The sequence below is a fragment of the Stegodyphus dumicola genome, chromosome 6 (genome assembly GCF_044657685.1).
Source record: "Stegodyphus dumicola isolate Sdum_Otavi_A_Nest chromosome 6, ASM4465768v1".
Taxonomy (NCBI): domain Eukaryota; kingdom Metazoa; phylum Arthropoda; class Arachnida; order Araneae; family Eresidae; genus Stegodyphus; species Stegodyphus dumicola.
The window spans coordinates 191,935,178-191,955,267 of NC_140773.1; the positions used below are offsets into that span (position 1 = coordinate 191,935,178).

The 20,090-nt window shown below is 33.6% G+C and overlaps 1 protein-coding gene across 3 annotated transcripts in view; it reads left to right on the forward strand.

Annotated features, from left to right (window-relative positions):
• LOC118194195 (uncharacterized) overlaps positions 1-20,090 on the forward strand; it is an 89,303-nt gene that overhangs the window by 61,584 nt on the left and 7,629 nt on the right. For 2 of the 3 annotated variants that reach the window (XM_035365410.2, XM_035365412.2), the window contains exons 2-3: positions 15,693-16,141; positions 17,109-17,372. In XM_035365410.2, coding sequence (XP_035221301.1) covers positions 15,693-16,141; positions 17,109-17,372 — 713 coding nt within the window. Of the gene's footprint in view, positions 1-5,457; positions 5,663-15,692; positions 16,142-17,108; positions 17,373-20,090 lie in introns of those variants that run through there. The other variant, XM_035365411.2, reaches the window with a different exon arrangement.

Genomic DNA, 20,090 nt, shown 5'->3' on the forward strand with positions numbered 1-20,090 from the left:
CAGGGTTGAATTTCCTTTTCAGTTTCAGCTCATTTGAATGTGGCAAAGCACGCGAGGGCTATCTGCCTAGAGGTGAAACGCATTCATGGAGAACTTTCTAAGGGAAGCGGGCTCGTGCTCAAGTTATACATGGGAAGAACGACGAAAATCAAACATGTAGCCAGCCCTTTCGTTTGGGATCGAACCCGGGTCAAAACCCTAATATTAGTCGTCTTAGCCGTTCTTGGTCACTAGTGCGGCCACCAGAGGAGTTGAAGGCAAAGCAGGTGGGCTGACAGCACGAGAGTTTTTCAAGTTTTTCCCACATATAACATAAACCAGTTTTTCCCCTTCGAAAGTCCTCCAGGAAGGCATCTCTTATTCTGTTACGGAGATAGCCTTGGCACCGTTTGCCATAATATAAATGGTTCTGTCTAAATCCTTTACATCTTACTTTTGGTTGAAGTCTTTCACTAGAGAACACTCATTTTATATCTTTTGACAGTTTATCTACATCTTTCTAAAAATTTGCTATTTTTGGTTGATTTGTTATTTTATAGATAGTCTAAACTGGGACTCGAAATTTTTATGAAAGTTTCACAGGTATTTTGAAAAACATCGCATTATAAATTTTCTTATTACTTTTACTATGAATTGTAAATTTTTTATTTCTGGTAGGAATATAATTTGAAAAATTTATCAATCACAGACTTAAAATAATTCAATTTTGAATATGTTTCATTGTTTATTACACAATAAAATAAATTAACATTCCTAACAGCAATTATAAGTAACTGCAAAAGGACTCTATATATGAAAGATGAAAATAGCAAGACTCTTAACCCCGATATAACTCCAGTCTTCAAGTTTTACAATTAACGAGTTACGATATGAAGAGTAAAACTCTGTCAAGTAACTCTCGACTGATTATAATGCTGAAGTCTAAGAATATCTCAGTATTAATCGTTATTTAAGTTAAAGAAGATTTTTTTTTTTAAGAAAAGGGGCAGAAAATAATAAGTCAGAAAAGATGATTTGAAGAAATTAAAAAAGTAAACAGTTTGATTACGAAAGCATTGATGATGTAATGCATTCCCTAAAATGCAAATTTTGGTGTGCTTTTCGTCAAGCAGTAACTGAAACCACACAAATGTCGCTAATGGATGCTTTGAACAATTAAAGAAGCTTTTACGTTTACGTTAATGATACGAGAAATTTACGTTAAATTAATGCCAATGTTGAATGAAGTACAAGGGAACTGTGAAGCAATAGAAATAGTATTAATCGACGGTGTCGTTAGTGATTTGAATTATATGAAGAAGAACCCGCATTTCCCTTTCTTCTAAATTAGAATAAAAGAAAAAACCAACACCCCAAGAAATTTTCAAGTTTGCTTATTGAATTAATTTGCCCTAATTTAACGTTAGCTTGGAGGATCTGTAGTGTCAATTCTGGAAGTGTAGTTATAGGAGAGCTTTAGTTTTCGCAATTAAAATTAATAAAAAATTTGCATTTGTTGTTATCAACTTCGAAAATGATGTATATATTAAGTTAAATACCTGAATTCTTTTGGGATTTTTTAAATACTAGCCGTTTGCACGTCCAGCCGCCTGAAAGAGTTGTTATAAAAAGAAAAAAATATATATATTGTTTCGTGCGTACGGATCATCGTTCTGTAAAAAAAAAAAAAAAAAAAATCTGAAAGACTTCAGATTTAAATTACGTCCAAAGGGGCGTTTTTTAACCGTTTTGTGTCTTACCTTTATTTATTAAATACCATGTTCTTCGCACTTAAATCATAAAATTCAGTTCAATAGCAATGTCGCAAGATAATTTTAAAATGAGCCTATCTTTAGAATTTCCGATACACACTTCAGCGCACTGGAGATAAAAAGGTTCCGCCCCCCCGCGTAGAGTGTTGCCATTGCTCGCTTTAAAATCCTTGAGTTTGTTAATTAAAAATTCGTTAAAATTTTAAAAAATATGAAATCGATAATAAAAAAAATTCCAAATTTCAAATTTGATCTTCCACATGCCCATATTCGTAGGACGATTACGTCATTCAAAATTCGATGGCTATATGTACCGTTGTTTTATCACAATGCGAGAAATATACATACATTTATGAATATTTTTCATTATTTAATTTCTTCAGATATAATACAGGACGCTAACATTTAGTGGCAACAGTTTGAAAAGTGAAACGGACATTTATAGTGATTCAACGCAAAATCACAAAATGAAAACAATAGTCCTTCAGGGACGAAGCCCCTTTGGACTAAAAAAATTTCTGAAAGCTCTCTTATTTTATACTAAGCTCAAAGGGGCGTTTTTTTAACGTTTTGTGTGTTACCTTTATTTATTAAATATCATGTTCTTCTCATTTAAACCATAAAATTCAATTCCATCCCCCTCCCCGTACACTGTCGCCATTGCTCGCTTTGAAATCGTTGAGTTTCTTAATCAAAAACTTATAAATGCTTTACAAAATATGAAGTAGATAATAAAACAAATTTCAAATTTGGGCTTCCAGATGCCCATATTCGGGTGGAGACGTGCGTTATTCAAAATTGGTATCGTATAGCTCGTTATCGTTGTTTTATCACAATGCGGGAAATAGACATACATTTAATGTAAATTCTTCATGATTTAATTTCTTTAAATATAACAGAGGGTTCTAATATTTGGTGGCAACAATTTGAAAAGTGATTCGTCGTTTACAGTGAATCAACGGAAAATGCCAAAGCGAAATTAAGCCTTTCTGCGCAAATTGCCCCTTTGGGCAAAAATTGACAGTCTCTCTTAGTTTAAAGAGCCGCTGGTGTTAAATGCATAGGATTACTAACGGAAGGCTGAGTATGTTAGAGAACAAATAAAACAAATAAAAGATTTTACATGCGCATAAATATTTTATTTTATTTTACTTTTTATTTATTACATATTTTCATTCAAAATGACTGTATGTAAAATTAGTCAATGATATGAGAAATAAGATACATAATTTAAAATGTCTGCAATTATGTTCCTAGTAAATGTTAAATCTATAAATGAAATGCCAAGTGTTCTTGGATAGTTACTTGGCCCCATTTGGAAATTAAGAAGATGTTTCATAAAATCAAATGCCTTTTCATTTCATTTCAATGTGGTGATGAAACATTCCTTATAATCGTGCAAAATATGAGTTAAGTAAAAAATAAATTCGAAGCTCAAAATTTGGGCTACAAGATGCATATGGTCAGTACAATACTCTTCTTTGCAAATGTTTCACGCCGGCAATTTTCGGCAAAAGTGTATAGTTCCAAAGCTATTTAAGTTTTTTTTTTATGCATTGATTAATTTGAGCTGGAAAAAGTGTGTGTTGTCATTCGAAAATTTCGAAATGCTTTCACTGTAACCGTAATCGTGAGAGCTCTAATATTTTAAGTCATAATCTCGAGCTCATATCTTCACATAACATTATCTGAAATTTATTTTGCGATTGAATGAGCGGATAGGCCACTGGGGTTAATATACCAGAGAAGATTTTTATGACCGCCCTGTATATCTAGGTGTTTCGTGTTTAGTAATAAGAGACAGAAACTCGAATGTTTACAGTTGGAATACGCAAACAAATATTATGCGTATTAAAAGTTTTCTTAATGATTTAACCATTAGTTTTTTATCTCTTAGTGTAGAATACAATTTCTCGCGGGGTTTAACTACCCTAACCCTGGCCCTGCATAGCCATATTGGAAAAATGTAAAGCGAAATGTTAGAGAAAAATAGGCATTTTCAGGAAAATATTAAATTTAATCCTCTTTTGATTGATTTCAATCCTTTTCACCCCTGAAAGACCCTCTGAAATTACGATAAACATCGAAATCTTCGATTTAAAGAACTTAGAACTTCAGAAATTTATATCTTAAGACTATATCTTGACTATATTTTGATACTTTTGATCTATATTAAACTTGATTCAACTATAGAACTTTCACTGAATCTTGAACTATTGAAATTTATTAAAATCAAATTGAAATGTATATCAAAATTAGTTCAACGTAGCATGTAAATGCAAAGAAGACTGTAAATGACTTTCACTGTCATGTAAAAATATTCCTTGTAAAAACTTTCTATAAAGGATCTCCTCAATAAATAATTTCCACTGGGTGGGCTTTTTCCGTTAGGTATCACCTTAGGTCGGAAGTTCTCTTGATGGTGCAAAGTGCAGGGTCCTTTCCGCCTCCGTAGTATATGAAATGGATATAGGAATTAAAAAAAATAAAGCAGTTGTTAAAGTAATTTAATAGGAATGTTTCCATAATGAAAAAAAAAAGTAGAAACGAAATCTGAAGGCCTTTCAGATTTTATATTACGCCCAAAGAGGCGTTTTTTTCATTTATACACACATGCACCTTTCGAGAGCATTTGGTATAATATCCCTTTCGGCTAAAAACAAAATTAAAATAGCATATCTTTAGAATTTCCGATAGACAGTCTCGGGCACAGAGATGATTTTTTTTTTTTTTTTTTTTTTTTTTTTCCCTGTGCACTTCTCGATTTGAAATCGTTAAGTTCGTTAATGGAAAATTTGTTAAAGTTTTACAAATACAACATGCAATAAAATAAATTGCAAATTACAAATTCGGACTTCCCGGTGCCCATATTCTGGTGGAGGATTACGTTATTCAAAATTTGATGGCTCTAAGTATCGTTGTTTTTTCACAGGGCGAGAAACGTACATACATCCATTTAGATTCTTCATTATTTAATTTCTATATATATATAATACAAAGCGATAATATTTGGTGGCAATAATTTGAAAAGCGAATCGAAAATTTATGGTGTACCAACACAAAATGCCGTCACAAGACTAATAGCCCTTTGGACTAATAAGGAAACTTCTGTTATAAATAATTAAAAATTTTAATATGAACTTTAGGTACTTTATGTTTTTTATTATAATTATGCATAATAGTAAGATATGTAATATAGTAATTTTCGGAGTCATTTTCGGAAATCGTTTAGGCATTACTGCAAAAGAAGACATTCTATCGTCCATAACGACAGAATGTTTGAAACCCACTGAGAGCAATTAAGAAAAATACCTATAAAAGCACTTTAAAAAACTCGTTATTAAGATCATTGCTCTTTTCATCATCATTATTGCTCTTTTCATTATCATTATTGCTATTTCAATTAAATTGTTCTGTTAGCCTAAGGAAAGTTGATTTAAGAAAAATCAAAACTCTGAAGCATCTGCACCGAAACTGGAGGTCACGCGGAAGAGCGCCATCTATTGACAGCTGGTGTGTTTATAGTGGAGCGGAAATCAGAGGCTCCGCAAGTGAAAGCAGTCCTATTCTTTTATTCGTCCTTCTGCCCTTCATAGTTCAGTTCCCCCTCTGTGTTCTGTTCTTTACACTTTTTTTTGTTTATTTTTAATTTTTTCCTAAAAGCTTCTGGGTTTTTTTTTTTTTTTTTTTTTTTTTTTTTTTTACTTTGATACACAGTTTGCTCCAATTGCTAATTCTCTAGAAGTCATACCGCCTCGAATTTCATTTCTGTGTGTTCCGTAGTCAAGGGCCTTTCAGTTTCGTCTGCCTTATGAGTGTTTGTCGTCTGCTGTGAAAATCTATTAGCCTATTAAAAATGTTGTTGTTTGATTACAGTGGAGTTTAATGGAGCTGCAAATTATTGCATGATGGTAAGTTATATTTTTGATGCAAGTAATGTCATGATTGACTTAAAAATAATATTTTAATGCTATGAAAACGTGCAGCATTTTTGTCGAATAATTCAATGCATTTTAAAGAAACTGTTGAAAGATATTTTTCGAAGTAAATAAAGACAGGTATCTAATTGTTGAATCAAATTATAAGTAATTATTCGTATTATTTCATACCTTGAAGGATAATAATATTCTAGCAAAAACTGGTTGGAAATAGACTTGATTAAAATAGGTTTGAAATTTATTTAACCATAACTAGTGCCACGTGAAAATATGTGCCTTATTGAAGTAAAGAGTATTTTTCTAATGTGTAATCAGTTATTCACGATGAGTTATAGAAATCATTAGTAATTTTATTTGTAGATAAAATGTGGTCAGTAATTTTCATTGCGAAGTTTGGAGTTACTCAAGAGGCATGATATTCCTCATATATTTTTTATATATTCTTATATTTTTAAATTGCTTGAATTATTTTTTAGAATGCATATATCTTATCCTAATCTTATAAGTTTTCCTTAAATCAACATTCACCGAAAAACAAGAAAATAATAAGTTTTCTGAGTTAAAAATGCCGAATATTATGGAAATTGGGGGAAGGGGATGGGGGTTCCGACTCAAATAATAAATTTGCTCACATATTTATTACATAGAAAAATTAATTAAATAAGTCATATATTTCAATGCGCATGCGCATTGAAAAGTTATATATCTCAAAATTTTGAAAGGGATAAAAACTTACTTCAGAAAGAAATAAGAAATCTGTAATTTCACTTTAAACTTTCTTTCTCCTAATTCACGTACGTTATTTAAAAAAAAAAAAAAAAAAAAAAAAAGGAGTAGAGGAATTAAAAATGGAAACACTTTTCTGATATCTAATAACACAGTCATAGCCCACATTAAAAAAAAATTTAAATAAACTCAATTTTAATTGAACAAAATAAAAATGAGTTAAAAATAGTGTTTGAAATTATTTTTCAGTGCATAAATATTTAATTTTTTCCCTTTTAATCCTGTGAAGTCACTTTTTGTGCGTTTACTTTTATGCGGTTTAAAAGTTTTGCAATGTGACAGATATTTTATTTTTTTCTGGGCTTCCCCATTGTATGTATAATGCTTAAAGCAGTGAAGGGATATTATGATAGACATAAACTGCGGATAAGGAAATGTTTTATTAGTTCATGTATGATTTATAGATGCTGTTAGCTATAGGAAAACTAATTTATGCACGGAAGAAGGAATGATTCAATTTTATTCTTATTTTTGTCGGAAAGCGCAAGAAGCATATTTTTTTACACGTTATAAAAGAGAATAAAAAATGTGATTTTTCAGATAAAAAAGAATTCTAATAAGGAATATGGTAGCCCCTGACCGAAAGCAAAGTTGCACGTTTGTGGAGCATGGAATCAGTGAAGTTATCAAGGTTTCCAACCATTGAGATGTTTTTGGGAGTGACAATCAGGCTTCCTTCCTAGAATGTCCCAAACATTCCTCACTGAATTCATGTTCGGAAAGCATGTTATACAATCCATTCGAAAGATTTCTTTCCAAAGAAAGTCTTCCAGTAATCGAACATGTCTTGGCCTAGTGTTATCATTCGTGAGAATGAATTCTTTTCTCGATTGCTGCAGCTAAGGACCGCAATAGGTCTGAGGATCTCACGCTTGTATCGCTCAGCTGTGATTGGTTCATTTCTGATGATGTGCAGTTGGTACGACCATTAATAGAGACACCAGCCCGGACCTATCACTCTGCTTCTTTCAAATCGGACACTTTCGTTAATAAATACAGGATTATTCTGAGTGCCACATTCTCTCCAAATGGCAGGCTGCCTGTTGTAAGGTTGGCATTAAAGTGAAGCGCATTTGGGAAGAGAACATTACTCCATTCTTTGGTCTTCATCTGAGGTGCTCATGTGCCCATCTTCATGGGCAGTATAGTGCCCGCTTAAGAAACACAAACCATAGGTCTGTGAGCATACAAAGCAAGACGTTTTGGTCAACTACTTGTTGAAGTCGGTTTTGAGCAGTCTAAGTAGAAACACTGGTGCCAGTAGCCCTCAGAAGGTGCTTCTGTAAAAGAGTGACATTCACACTGAGGTTTCTGCTGGCCATTACTGTTAACACTGGTTTTCATTTTGTGCTGCCTGCAACATTTTGCTCGTCTTCGTGTAATGTTTTCAGTTCCCTATGGAAAGGACACTTTAAAAATCCTCCAGAAGCTTCCGCTACAATGGGTTTCGTTTAGCCGATTTAGCTGACCGGTGGTCTTCCAGACTATGGATTTAGCTACGTCATGTGTTTGATATCGTGTTCACAGCTAAGAAGCAGCTTTTAAACGTATGTCAGTTACTTCTAAACTTCTAACGCAAAGAATACTGCACATCCCTTTTCGCTCCTTATCGAAAACTCGCTAAATTTCAAAGTCATAGACAAAATTTGCGTATTGCGAAGTCTGTAAACGTCATAATTTTTATTTTTTAATCTTTTTTCTTTCAGTTTTGTTAAAAGACTACTCGATTATATGGTTGTTTCATACCGAACTCAAAATATCCTCAATTGTTTTGAACAGCGTGTATTACTTATACCTACTTTAGTGGAATTTTAACATAGTTACGAATTCAGAAACTTTGTTAAAAATATAAGCGAAGCAGGGTATGAATTAAGGGCAAACAATATAAGGGCAGTAAGGAAACATATCCAACCCATTGCGCAAATGATTTCGTTGATATTGAAACTCTTTTTGCTGACGTCACTAATAACATCAGACAGCAACTTCGTTTCAGTGAATTAGATTCCGTCAACATAATTGAAGGCATCAAATCGAACAATACTGAATTAGATAATGAAATATTTGGTTAATACTTATGAACAACTAGCATATGAAAAACGGAAGGACAAGTTGAAACACCTGCACGGAGTTAAAAACCTGAGCAACTATAAAAAATTATTGAAATGCTTGAAACCGTGTCAAAGCATAGTATGGAAGCTGATCCCAATATTGAACGCAGCCCCCGCTATCTGCCGTACGATAAACAACACAGTTTGTTGCTGTGAAGAAATGTATGAAAAGAAAGAAAAGTATACAGACATCGATATTGCAATTTTTAGATAATTAAAAATAAGTTACGAAAAACATGCATTTAAAAAATTATTTCTCATAAAGATATTTGAATTTTTTAATCGCGTTTTCTTTATTGAAAAAAACCAGAAAAAATTGGAACTAGTTATCATTTTTATGTGTAGTATTTAGTTCCTCGATTTAATTCAGTTAAAATAATCCAGGATGCAGAACCAAATCGAATTACCAGATTACCCGAAACCGATTACCCAATATTGCTGTAATAAATAAACTTTAATGTAGTTAAATGAAAATGAATAAATTATACCTTGAATAAACTTCAAGATGAATAGCTTCCTTTTGATTGCAGCGCCGCAGCTTATTCCGTCTCGATTACATTAACATAGTGGCTCTGAACCTTTTTGTCTTGACCCTTGCACCAGTCTCACCGCTGCTGCTAGGCGATCATCACCCTTTCCAGAACCAAAAAAATGCATATACATTTATTTAAATTTATATTGTTTTTAAAATGTTTTAAGAATTAAACCAGGAAAAGTATATAAAATGTTGATCAATATCAAAACAGTCTGAGTTGAAACTTGAATCAAAGTAGTTGTTTATATTCATAAATCAGAAGAAGTAAAGGAAGTACTGTAATCGCGAAAAATTTCGGATGTATTTCAACGTAAATATCCGTTTTAACTGTTTCTGAATCCTCCATTTGGACGAATTTTTCGATTCACGTCTGTACGTGTGGATAGAATAAAGGACTCTTTCCAAAACGGATTTTAAAATGGATTCAGAATGGACTTTTTCGTGACGTCTTTACGTACACTGCGAAAAAAAAAAAAAAAAAAAAAAAAAACCCGGACAGTTTTATATCTCCTGTTCTACTGGGTCGATTGACGAAGTTCAAATTGCGCTTTCCATGTCTAGAAAGGGCGGCTTAGGATATATATTAGATTTATATATAGCATTGTTTTAATACAGGTATTTTGACACAAAATCGGTATTTTTCTGAAATTGCATGCCAATTTTTTTCAATGTTTTGATTTCGTGGCTCAAATCATGCCATACTGCCAAGTTTTGTAAAAATCTCGCGAGTAGTTTTTAAAAAATGAGCTATAAAAATGTTAGCTCCTCAATGTTAATTGAATTGGCATATATTTGTAAATATCACTTTTTTTATTAAACTTATTTGATTCTTCCTTTCACATTTCAAAATTTAGGTTCATTCCAAAAAACATTCGCTCATTTTTATGATTTATTTTTAAAATTTGTATTTTTAAATAATTTTTATAAAAATTTTGAATTACAACCTATAAAATGTTTACCGTCATCTTATAGTAGATGTATTTCTAAGCATACCTGCAAAAAATTAGAGTTTTTTATTCAAAATTTCCAAAGATATACGTGAATTTATATATTGGCGTGTTTTGAAATTTGACATACTTGTTGAAAGGGATAATAACATCAAATGTGTTTTAGACACTTTGTTGAAATTATTTGAAAGTAGGAACGATGTGACTTTTTTTCCGCTCATCCACAATGTAAAAAGATCGGAACGATATGACTCTTTTTCCTCTCCTGCACAATGGAAGGGAAAGGAAAATAGATTGCCATATATTAAGAAGTTCGCGGAGTGAATTATTCTTGGCGCACTGAAAAAAAAAAAAAACTTTAAAAAATGCGCCAAGTTAAATTTTTGAATTTCTCCGTAAATTTCGCACGAAATTTTATAAAATTTAATATTTAGGCATAATTTGAGTCGTAAATTCGAAATGTGGAAAAAAAATGGCATGTCATTTCAGAAAAAAAGTCCGATTTTGTGTCAGAAGCCCTATGTTAGAAGAATGCTTATGAATCTAATATATGTTCTAAGTCGGGCTTTCGAGACATGGAAGATGCAATTTGAATTTAGTCAATTGGTCCAGTAAAATGGGAGATATAGAACTGTTTTTCCCTTCCCCCCTGCAGTGTACGTACGTATGTATCTCGCATAACTCAAAAACGCTTAGCCGTAGAACGTCGAAATTTCGTACATGAGACTGCTATAACATGCAACTGTATACCTTCCTTTTTAGTTGCAATCGGCCTTTCCAAAAGTATATACATAAGTATCTATCTATATATTTCTACATATGTACACTTATACCTACCGTCTTTGCCTGGCCTTTATTTTCGCAGTCGTTGGTCGTAGTCATATACTTCCAGTTACATAAATATTTTAAATGACAAAAATATTCATGTTTTGACAATTTTAAATTAAAAGAATGATAATTTTGGTCAAATAACGATATCTAACTCTTAACACAGTCTCGTGTTTCTTACACTTATTTGGGAAAGTTTTACACTCGGTATGAAAAAATAAAATTATAAGAAGTTTGACTCCCTTTCGCCAAAAGTTGACTGAGATATTTAATTTCAAAATTTGGAATTTTTAATGTCATTTTCAAGTTGCGTTAAGGAATCGCGTAATTAATTTAGACTAATTGGAGGAAATAAGCTTAAATGAAGTGCAGCGTCAAATGTGCGTAATCTGAAAGGAAGGAAATCATGTGGTGTACACATCAGACTTTAAATTAGCAGTTATGAGAGTTAGGATTTAGTTCTTTGTATTTTTGCCATTGATTGAAGGGAATCATTGTATTAATTGAAATAGACGTGGAGCTTACAATATGTATAATAACAATAAATTAATTTTAAAATTAAATCTTATCGATTTGTTATTTATGACGTTAATGATTTTTAAGTTACTTTTCTTCCTTGAGGGGTCTATATCGACTACGTTGGAGATTGCTCTAAAAAACACATTTTTGACGTTTGACGTTTGCAGCCACTATGAAGCGGTGTGTGATTTTACTTCTGAGTCATTTGAAAGCACTTAAATTGGACCGAAACTGATGTGACCTTGTCAGAGCGTTTTCCATTCAGCCAATCAGTAGCCTCGAATGAACATTTTAGAAATTTCTTTCTTTACATTTTGTACTCATTACTCATCTCTGTCTATATGCTCTTTATTTGATCTGGAATATAGCATGTCTGCCACAGGGAAAATTCACCGCTTTAAATTTCATTTATTTTTTCCTAAAGCGAGAACTTGCAGTTACATTTCAACTTAATACTTGAGTGGTAGTGAAAAATTGTTATCTTAGTAAAAAAAGTAGTTAGAATAAAATATCGGGTCAGTCCATAAGTTCGTGCGCATTAAGAGTATGTGTGGAATTCACTATGATGCATTTACTAAAACAATAGAATTTTAAACCTGTTGAAACTTGCCATCGTTTGACTAACATGTTATTCAGTTCATCACAAACTTTCGTAAATATCGAACGCATTTTAGTACCCATAGAAGATGAATATAGATAATCAGTACAAACGTGCTGTGCTACATTTTTTATTTTCGTGTGGTGAATCTGCCAGGTTTGCAGCGATAAAAATTAATAGTGTACATGATGAACGCACTATTAGTGTAAGGACTGCCCAGAAATGGTTTAAAAAATTTTAAGTTGGAAAAAGCAGCATGGATAATGGACGTTTTGAACTGTTAAAACCAAATCAAACGATTCATAAGTTTATAGTGAACAACTTTGCCGTCTAAACTCAGAATTGATCAAAAAACGCCCACGATGGGTGAATATCAAAAAAGCGTTGCTTCATCATGATAACGCTAGACCGCATACAGCTCGAGCAACTCTGTAAAAAATTAGTGAATTTAATTGGGAGCTTTTGCCACATCCTGCTTACTCCCCAGATACTGCCCCAAGTGATTTTCACTTATTTCGTGCCTTAGAAAATTTTTCACTGGGAAAAAAATTAAATTCTAAACAGGATGTACACAATGAACTTTCAAGTTTTTTTGCATCAAAACACCAGAGTCTTTCTACAGCAATGGCGTAAAAAAACTGCCTGTAAGATGGCGAGACATTGTAGGTAATGGAGAAAAATATATAATTGATTAAAATGTTAAATTGTGGTTTTTTTATATTACTTAAAAATTTGCCAAAAAATGCGCACGAATTTATTGACTGACTCTAGTTATAGATGGAACCGTTCAAAAGGCTGTTATTTACGTGCCGCAGGGTGAGGGGGGGGTCACATGAGAGTTCTCTCTTAACATTTACCAATACTGTGATCTTTCATACAATAATTATTTCGTTCTTTTTTCTAAAATAATTATTTTTTTCTTTCTCCCCATCCCCAAATCTAAATTTGTTTGTACATAATTTTATGATAAAGTGTAATTGTAAAATAATTATTATAATTACTTGATTATTATATTTAATTCTATAATTTTTATTGCTACAATGAATTCGAATGTAGATTTATATATGCTATTGAATATTATATAGTATATATTGAATATTTATATATTGTTATAGTTATTATTGAATTATAACAAATATTTTTAGATTACACTGTAACAAAATTATGCACAACTAGCAAAATTAAGTTTCGAAAACGCTCATATTTTTAACAATATATAAAAAAAATAAATGCATAAATTAAATATAATGCAATCAAATAGTTAACCCTGTGCTTTAAAGTCAGTGAAAATAAACAGGGGGGGGGAAAGGAAAAAAAACCCTACTACACGATTCATGTCCATCCACCCTGTTTCGTAAATAAATCAGTCCGAATTTCGGATTGGCTATAACATCCTATTTTGTCATAATATAAATTTTAAACTTTTCTCGGAGTTGAAACAAAATCACTTGCTCTCAGGCCTGAAATAGACCGGAAGGTTGTATACAAATTAGACTTTCTCATATAAATTTCTTTAAACTAGATTTATTGAAAGTGTACCTCCTGTTATCAATTAACATAATTATTCTTCCTTTTTTAAAATTATAACACTTAAAAACTAAAAGCTGATTTTCTCCGGGCCGCAGAGAAATCTCCATATCCTTACACAATGGAGAAAAAAAAAAAAAAAAAAAAAAAAACTCCAAACTATTTCGATCGTACATCAAAAAAGTTCCTAAAAGCCTAACCTAGCATTATATCCTATGAGCATTATTTTATATGAAGATGATGTCGGTACAGTAAAACAAATCATGGCGGTTAGAATTGAGATGTATTGCAATCCGGGAAATAATTGCGATAAGTAACGACATATAATAAATAAACGTCAGCTACTTTTCGGAAACAGCCGGAAGTAGATAGAAGTTTGATTGGAAATGGGCTTTTAGATTTTCCGCTCTTCCTTTTCCAGGAGTGCTAAGTGGAAAATAGTTCCGCCTTGTTATTATTCTGACGTATTTATACGAAAATGCCAATTAAGCTGAAGTTCGGCCATAAAGGAACTGAAGGAATACGACTTTTTTTATTTTTATTTATTTATTTATTTTATTTTATTTTTTCCACGATGTGAAAAGAAAAGCGTTTTTCGTTTGAAGACGTATTTTATTTTTCTTCACCTTGCAAAGTTTTTCTGTCAGCCAGTTTTTGTTAATTTATTCAAATTTCTGTAATCACGGTAGAGGCATTAATTAGTTATTACAGAAATAAAAGTAGTTTTAAAAACTACCTTTATTATTTTAAGCAGAGCCCAAATTGCGCAGTAACCCACCGGAGCCCGGCTCCGGTACTTCTTAGCTCTTACTGTTATGAATTTTGTATACATGCAAATAATTTGAGTAAAATTATACGTGAAACTAATATTTTTGTTTGTTTGTTTTTTGTATAATCTAAAAATACTTGAAAGAGACAAAGCTCAGCTGAAAAAATAAGATTAAAGGACAAGTCTCTTTAACACTGAGGAAAATGGCTATTTCGCTAAATTGGCCAGATATCTCCAAGCTGGCGATGGTTTTGGCTACTAATGGTGTCGTCAAATTTGGCAAGAAACTGCCAAAAGTCTGACAACATTTTGGCGACCGTCTGACAACATTTTGGCTCGCTCCCTTTGTCTTGTAATTTAAAAAATATAATTGATCCCCTATATGTAACTTTAACCGTATTCGACCTTCATATGCCTTCGAGTTATTTCGAGAAGTAGAAAGCACTAGAAATTTCTCGGCGGCTGGGGAAAACTATATAAGATCGGAATAGCAGTATTGAAATATCCGAGAGAGATTTGCGTTTTAGACGCAGTTTGCACTGCATTGCGTTTAACGTTCTTAGTAATTTGAATTGTAACTACCGATTGTACTATGTGATATGCAGAAGAGCTGTAGGAGTATTTTTATGGAAAGTTCCAGAATTGTAAAGTGTTTCTTTTGATGAAATCCATTTTATCAAACTATCATCGGTTCAATGTGCATTCTATCTATTAAGAGCTTGTACGCATGCAACACAACTAAAAGAAAGGAAAACGTGTTCCACAAAGGAATGAGGGTCTTTCTTTCTTTTCGCCATCAGAAAGTGGCCGTGGGGCGTAGTGTGCCGAAAACCCCACTGATGCAATTGCCTGTAACACAATGCCTAGGATACACATATTTAGAATAAAATTTTGGCGAATGTTGTCGAACGTGCAGTTGGCGATTGAATAAAATTGTAACAAATTCCTAACAATAAATGGTCGAAAAGAGAGGATGAGCAAATTCAGCAGAAATAAGTAATAATTTGTGAATCAGTTTTAAAAATAGATTAAATGAAAGACAAATAAATAAGTTACATGAAATGAATTGATGTGTACGTAAAACAATGCAGTTACGTAAAACAGTGCAGTCTCTTACACTGTGGTGAGATTGTTTCATCGCTAATAATTTAACAAGGTGCGGCTATAAAACAGGGGAACTCAATGAATAAGACAAAGCAGTAATTATATAAGAAACCTGGCTAATAATCAAGACCGGAGCAAGAGCCGGTATAGCCCGTGCGGTTGTAGTTTCATAATGATATTTATGTTGCTTGAAAATATACTCATTTTAAAAACTATTGCCATTTAACAGTAATGAATATTTCGTGTTCTGTCTTTAACATCAAATTTTACTTTTCTTTGCAGGGTGTCGCATGTCCACACGTGTCGGATGAGACCAGCTACACCATGGTCGAGTCCACCGGTGGCGGAACTTGCAGATGCGCCTGCCAAGAGGACTACGACGCTTCAGAGGATTCCTCTGATGCTTCCGGTGGATGCTGCAATCCTCAAGTGTTCACATCCATCCTTCTTGGCATCCTAGCATGTGTCCTAATGACAGGAGGTGTCTTTCTGGCTTTCCACAGGTGGGATCCCATGTGGCTTATGGTGTCTGGAGTGGGTGTCGTTTTGGTGCTCATTGGCTCTATCCTTCACTGCTGCAGCAACGGAAATTCGCAGGCGGGAGCCAGGAAACATGTGTCGACGGGAAAAGGCTGCTGTTCAAGGCCAGCGCAACCCGACCACCTGCACAATCATATGGTCAATAACAATGGAAGTCTGACGGAGCAGTTGTTGCCTTTGAGCAATGCGAGGTAAAAAGAACGTTAGTTTCATTCGAATATCATACTTTATCATACGCCACTTTTTTAAATATGAGTTAAAAGGCGATTTAATTTCTAAAAGGGCTGTTTAGCCTTCGCCAGAAAATACTTTCGCGCTGGATTTTTTTTTTTTTTTTCGAGATATAGTATTTCTTTATCAGTCTAAGATAATATAATATAATAACTATTGTCCCTTAAAATTGCTTTTCAATGAGAATTTTCACAAACACTGGTAGATTTTTGCGTTGAGCTAAATATTACCATCCCTTTTGTATCATTTTGTATGTATCTGGGAATAGCACTTCTGTTTTATCATATCTTGGTGTTTTTCATGTCTTTTTCTGTAAAATTAACAACTTCATTTTTTTTTTTAATAAGAACAGTTCAAATCTCTCTCTGTTCAAGCCCCCGTCACTGTGTAATTATTAATAGCCTTAGTCTCAATATAATATTCGTGAACAAATACGAAATATTGCGAGAATTAAAAAAATTAAAAGCGTGAGATTTACAGACGTATTGTAATATTCTGAAAGGGGAATTAGAAGGTAGACTGTTACTGGTAAACAAAATTTAAGTAAAAAATCTATAGAACTGAATAATAAAAAACAGTTATGGTCTGAACACTTAGAGGCAACCGCGAGACCATTCTTCAGCCTACTTTTTCGATATAACATTATTGAAAGAATCTCCAAAAAAGGACCGCCGAAACACGGAAACGAATAAAAATTGTCCTCAAAATGGCGCTTCGGATGTTTATAGGTGCTTCGATGCGCTTCGGGTAGACACTGTAGAAGTGGTATAAGCTTTTCTTTAGAACAGCACAGCATCCGTACTGAAACACCACGGGGTCTACATGTTCTTTAAGTTCACACACTTGATTTAACTTCTGTGCAGTATGATTAAATTTTAAAAATTGTACCATTAGAAATTGCGTTAAAAAGAACTGTTGTCTTGCTAGGTCCGTGAGTCAACTGTCTCTCAACATGCTTCCTGGTTATTTTCCACCCGTCGTCACTGCATATGGAATCGAACAGCATTCAGCCGTCGTACAGAACATCAATCGGTTAGTCCAACAGCAGCAACAACCTCAAAATCCGGGATCTGCCAGTCCTGGTGTCAACAGTGCGGCTGGGAAAAGTTTCATTCTTTTATCATTGCCGACGGATGGCACACCTGCCAATGTACAGAATTTGGTGGCTACAGTTTATCAGCTGGATGGAAAGTAAGTTTTTATACATGCTTGTACCCTACAATTTAATTTCTTTTTACACTAATTACAGAGAACCATTTCGCCGAGTATTTCTTTCTTTCTTTTTTTCTTGGGGGGGGAGAAGGGGTGGACACCAAGTCTACATGCAGGGCTTCATAAAAGTATCCAGAATATTTCCATTAAATAATTTGGGTTAGCTTTGTAGGAAAATAAAATCGAAACAACTGATATCTGTATTGTTGCGTTTTTACGGGTTCGTGAATTTGGAGTGATTGACGACAACACACAACGAAGTATCAAAACATAATTATTACCCAGTATTACTCAGGGTAGGTCCAAAAACACGTCTGCAGTCGTCAAAAAACTACTACAAACACTCTGAAACAATCAGCAACACAGCCTTCAGGCTATATATATATATATATATATATATATATATATATATATATATCAGGTGGTACAGACAGCTTCACGGCAAAGCACTTGAGTACAGCTCCCGACTCGGTTAGGTCGTTCTCACGATTCACTGACGAGACACCTAGACACTATACTGCTACTCCGCATATAGGCAGGATTTATCTAACTTTTGACCTACCGTCGAGAACATTCTGGGCCAAACCGATAAGAATGCGTTCTAGAATGTCTATGGCATATCGCCGATTTGTTGCCAAATGGGAGATTTTGCGCCAAATTTTTTCAACCCTGCTTTTCCTTGCCATTTTCTGGCAACCCTAAACCCGCCTTGTGGGGAAGCTATCTTACCGCGACTGGACATTTCGTAACAGTATGTATCATTTTCATCAGTATTATTTTTTAACATATTTTCTATGAAAAATAACTTCAGAAACTTTCATGTCAAAATTTTCGTCCACTATTAATTGATTTTTGAATGTATTTTCACAACGCTTATTATTTTAAAGTGATATTCTATAGATGGAATTTAAAAAGTGCGTAATTGCATAATAAAAATTAATAATACTGTTGCTTAGATATAAAAGTGTAAGGAATTATCACATACCCCATCCCGTGCGTGTTATAGCCATATACGTGATAAACGTGTCCAACTAGCAGCTCGTGGATTAAGAACTAGCATTAGCGTAGCTCGTCTGCTGCTGAGGTCAGAGTTAATTTTTCATGTCTTCTGATCCGAAATGTGTAAGGATGTACGTAGCTAAAATGCGATAGACTATATCTCATCTAATCTACACCTGATGAACAGGATTTCATGCTTCTTTCCAATCTATTTTTAGGAAGAAGATATCCAGAAGAATTCGGTAATTTAATGAATGGTGAACCACCAATTTTCTCGAGATTTTTTTGCTAACATACGTACTTATGACTGTCTTCTTAGTTTTGCTTCCTTGGGTACCAATATAGAAATACAGGTTCGGGTCCCTATTGTTATAGAATTCATGGTGCCATATATCACCGAGCAAACACCTTCATCCACCTCATCCTGATCAAGAACAGTATGCCCAGCTCTATAGTTTAGATTCGGATCAAGCGCTCAGACAGAGAACGAATATTCTTGGAAATGGTGCTCTGAATGCTGACACAATCGGATTTAGTTTTAAGGTATATGAATTCATATGCCTACAAGATGCTGAAAAGAATTTGAAGAAGGAACTCTACGAAAACAAGGTACTGAAACTGCTGCTGCTATCCATACGTACATCAAGGGCAAAAATGTTGTTACAAGTGAGCACAGAGGACGTTACAACGCTTCAAAAGGAAATGAAGTTGCTGTGGTTTTCAAGAATGCAGATGGCGTTCCTGCATCAAACAGAGATATTGTAATACATGCAAGAGGTGTTGATGTCATTAATATCAGTATTTTAAATCGTAACTTGGAACCGATGACGTATGTAATTTTCTTTCCTCGTGATGATCAACGTTTCGGAGTTAAACAACAGTACACAGAGTAGCAGTTAAAGTATGTTTGTATGACAACATTGGTACAACCCTATTTTGTATGGCCGAAAATTGTTAATCAAGCCAAAATAAGGCTGACATTTTCTTTCCAGATGTACATAGAACTTATAAATTTTGCTTTAACTGCAGCCCGCTAGTACAAACATAAATTTTCCGAAACTCGCAGAATGGTTTGAAGAATTGCCGCCCGTGACTTCCTCGGAATTACTGTCACAGATAACACGAGGAAGAAGCATTTGCATTGGTGTACCCATTAATTAGTAAGTTAAACGTTATTGACCTCTAACTGAAATAAACGACGCATGCGTAAACGACACGTCACTCGCTCTTTTTCCTCATTTTTTCCCCGTGCTAATCTACATACAGCAACTTCACATCGTTACGCTGCCTGTAACTTTTTTTTTTTAATTGTTGCCGCCTTCCGGTTTCCAACGTGTAATCAAATAAGCTTTTTTTTTTTTTTTTTTTCTATAGAAGCTGACGGTAGGTAACTATGTAATTTTTTGTTTCTTTTTCGGTTTGCTTTTACGCTGTCATTTGGAGGATTATATATTAAAGAAATGAAAGAAAGTTGAGCATAAAATTAAATTTAATAATGCGAATGATATAATGAAGTTTAGCAAGAGATTCAAATTGTAAATAAAAATATTAATTAATTGCTGTTGGACTTTTAGGTCAGGGACGTACGGTTAGAGATATTGATATTTATCACGGAAGTGTTTGTTCTAAGAGCCCTTAGCATATTCTTTTTATTCCTAAATTATCTTCGTTACAATATGTCTTGCTTCCTTTTTTTGG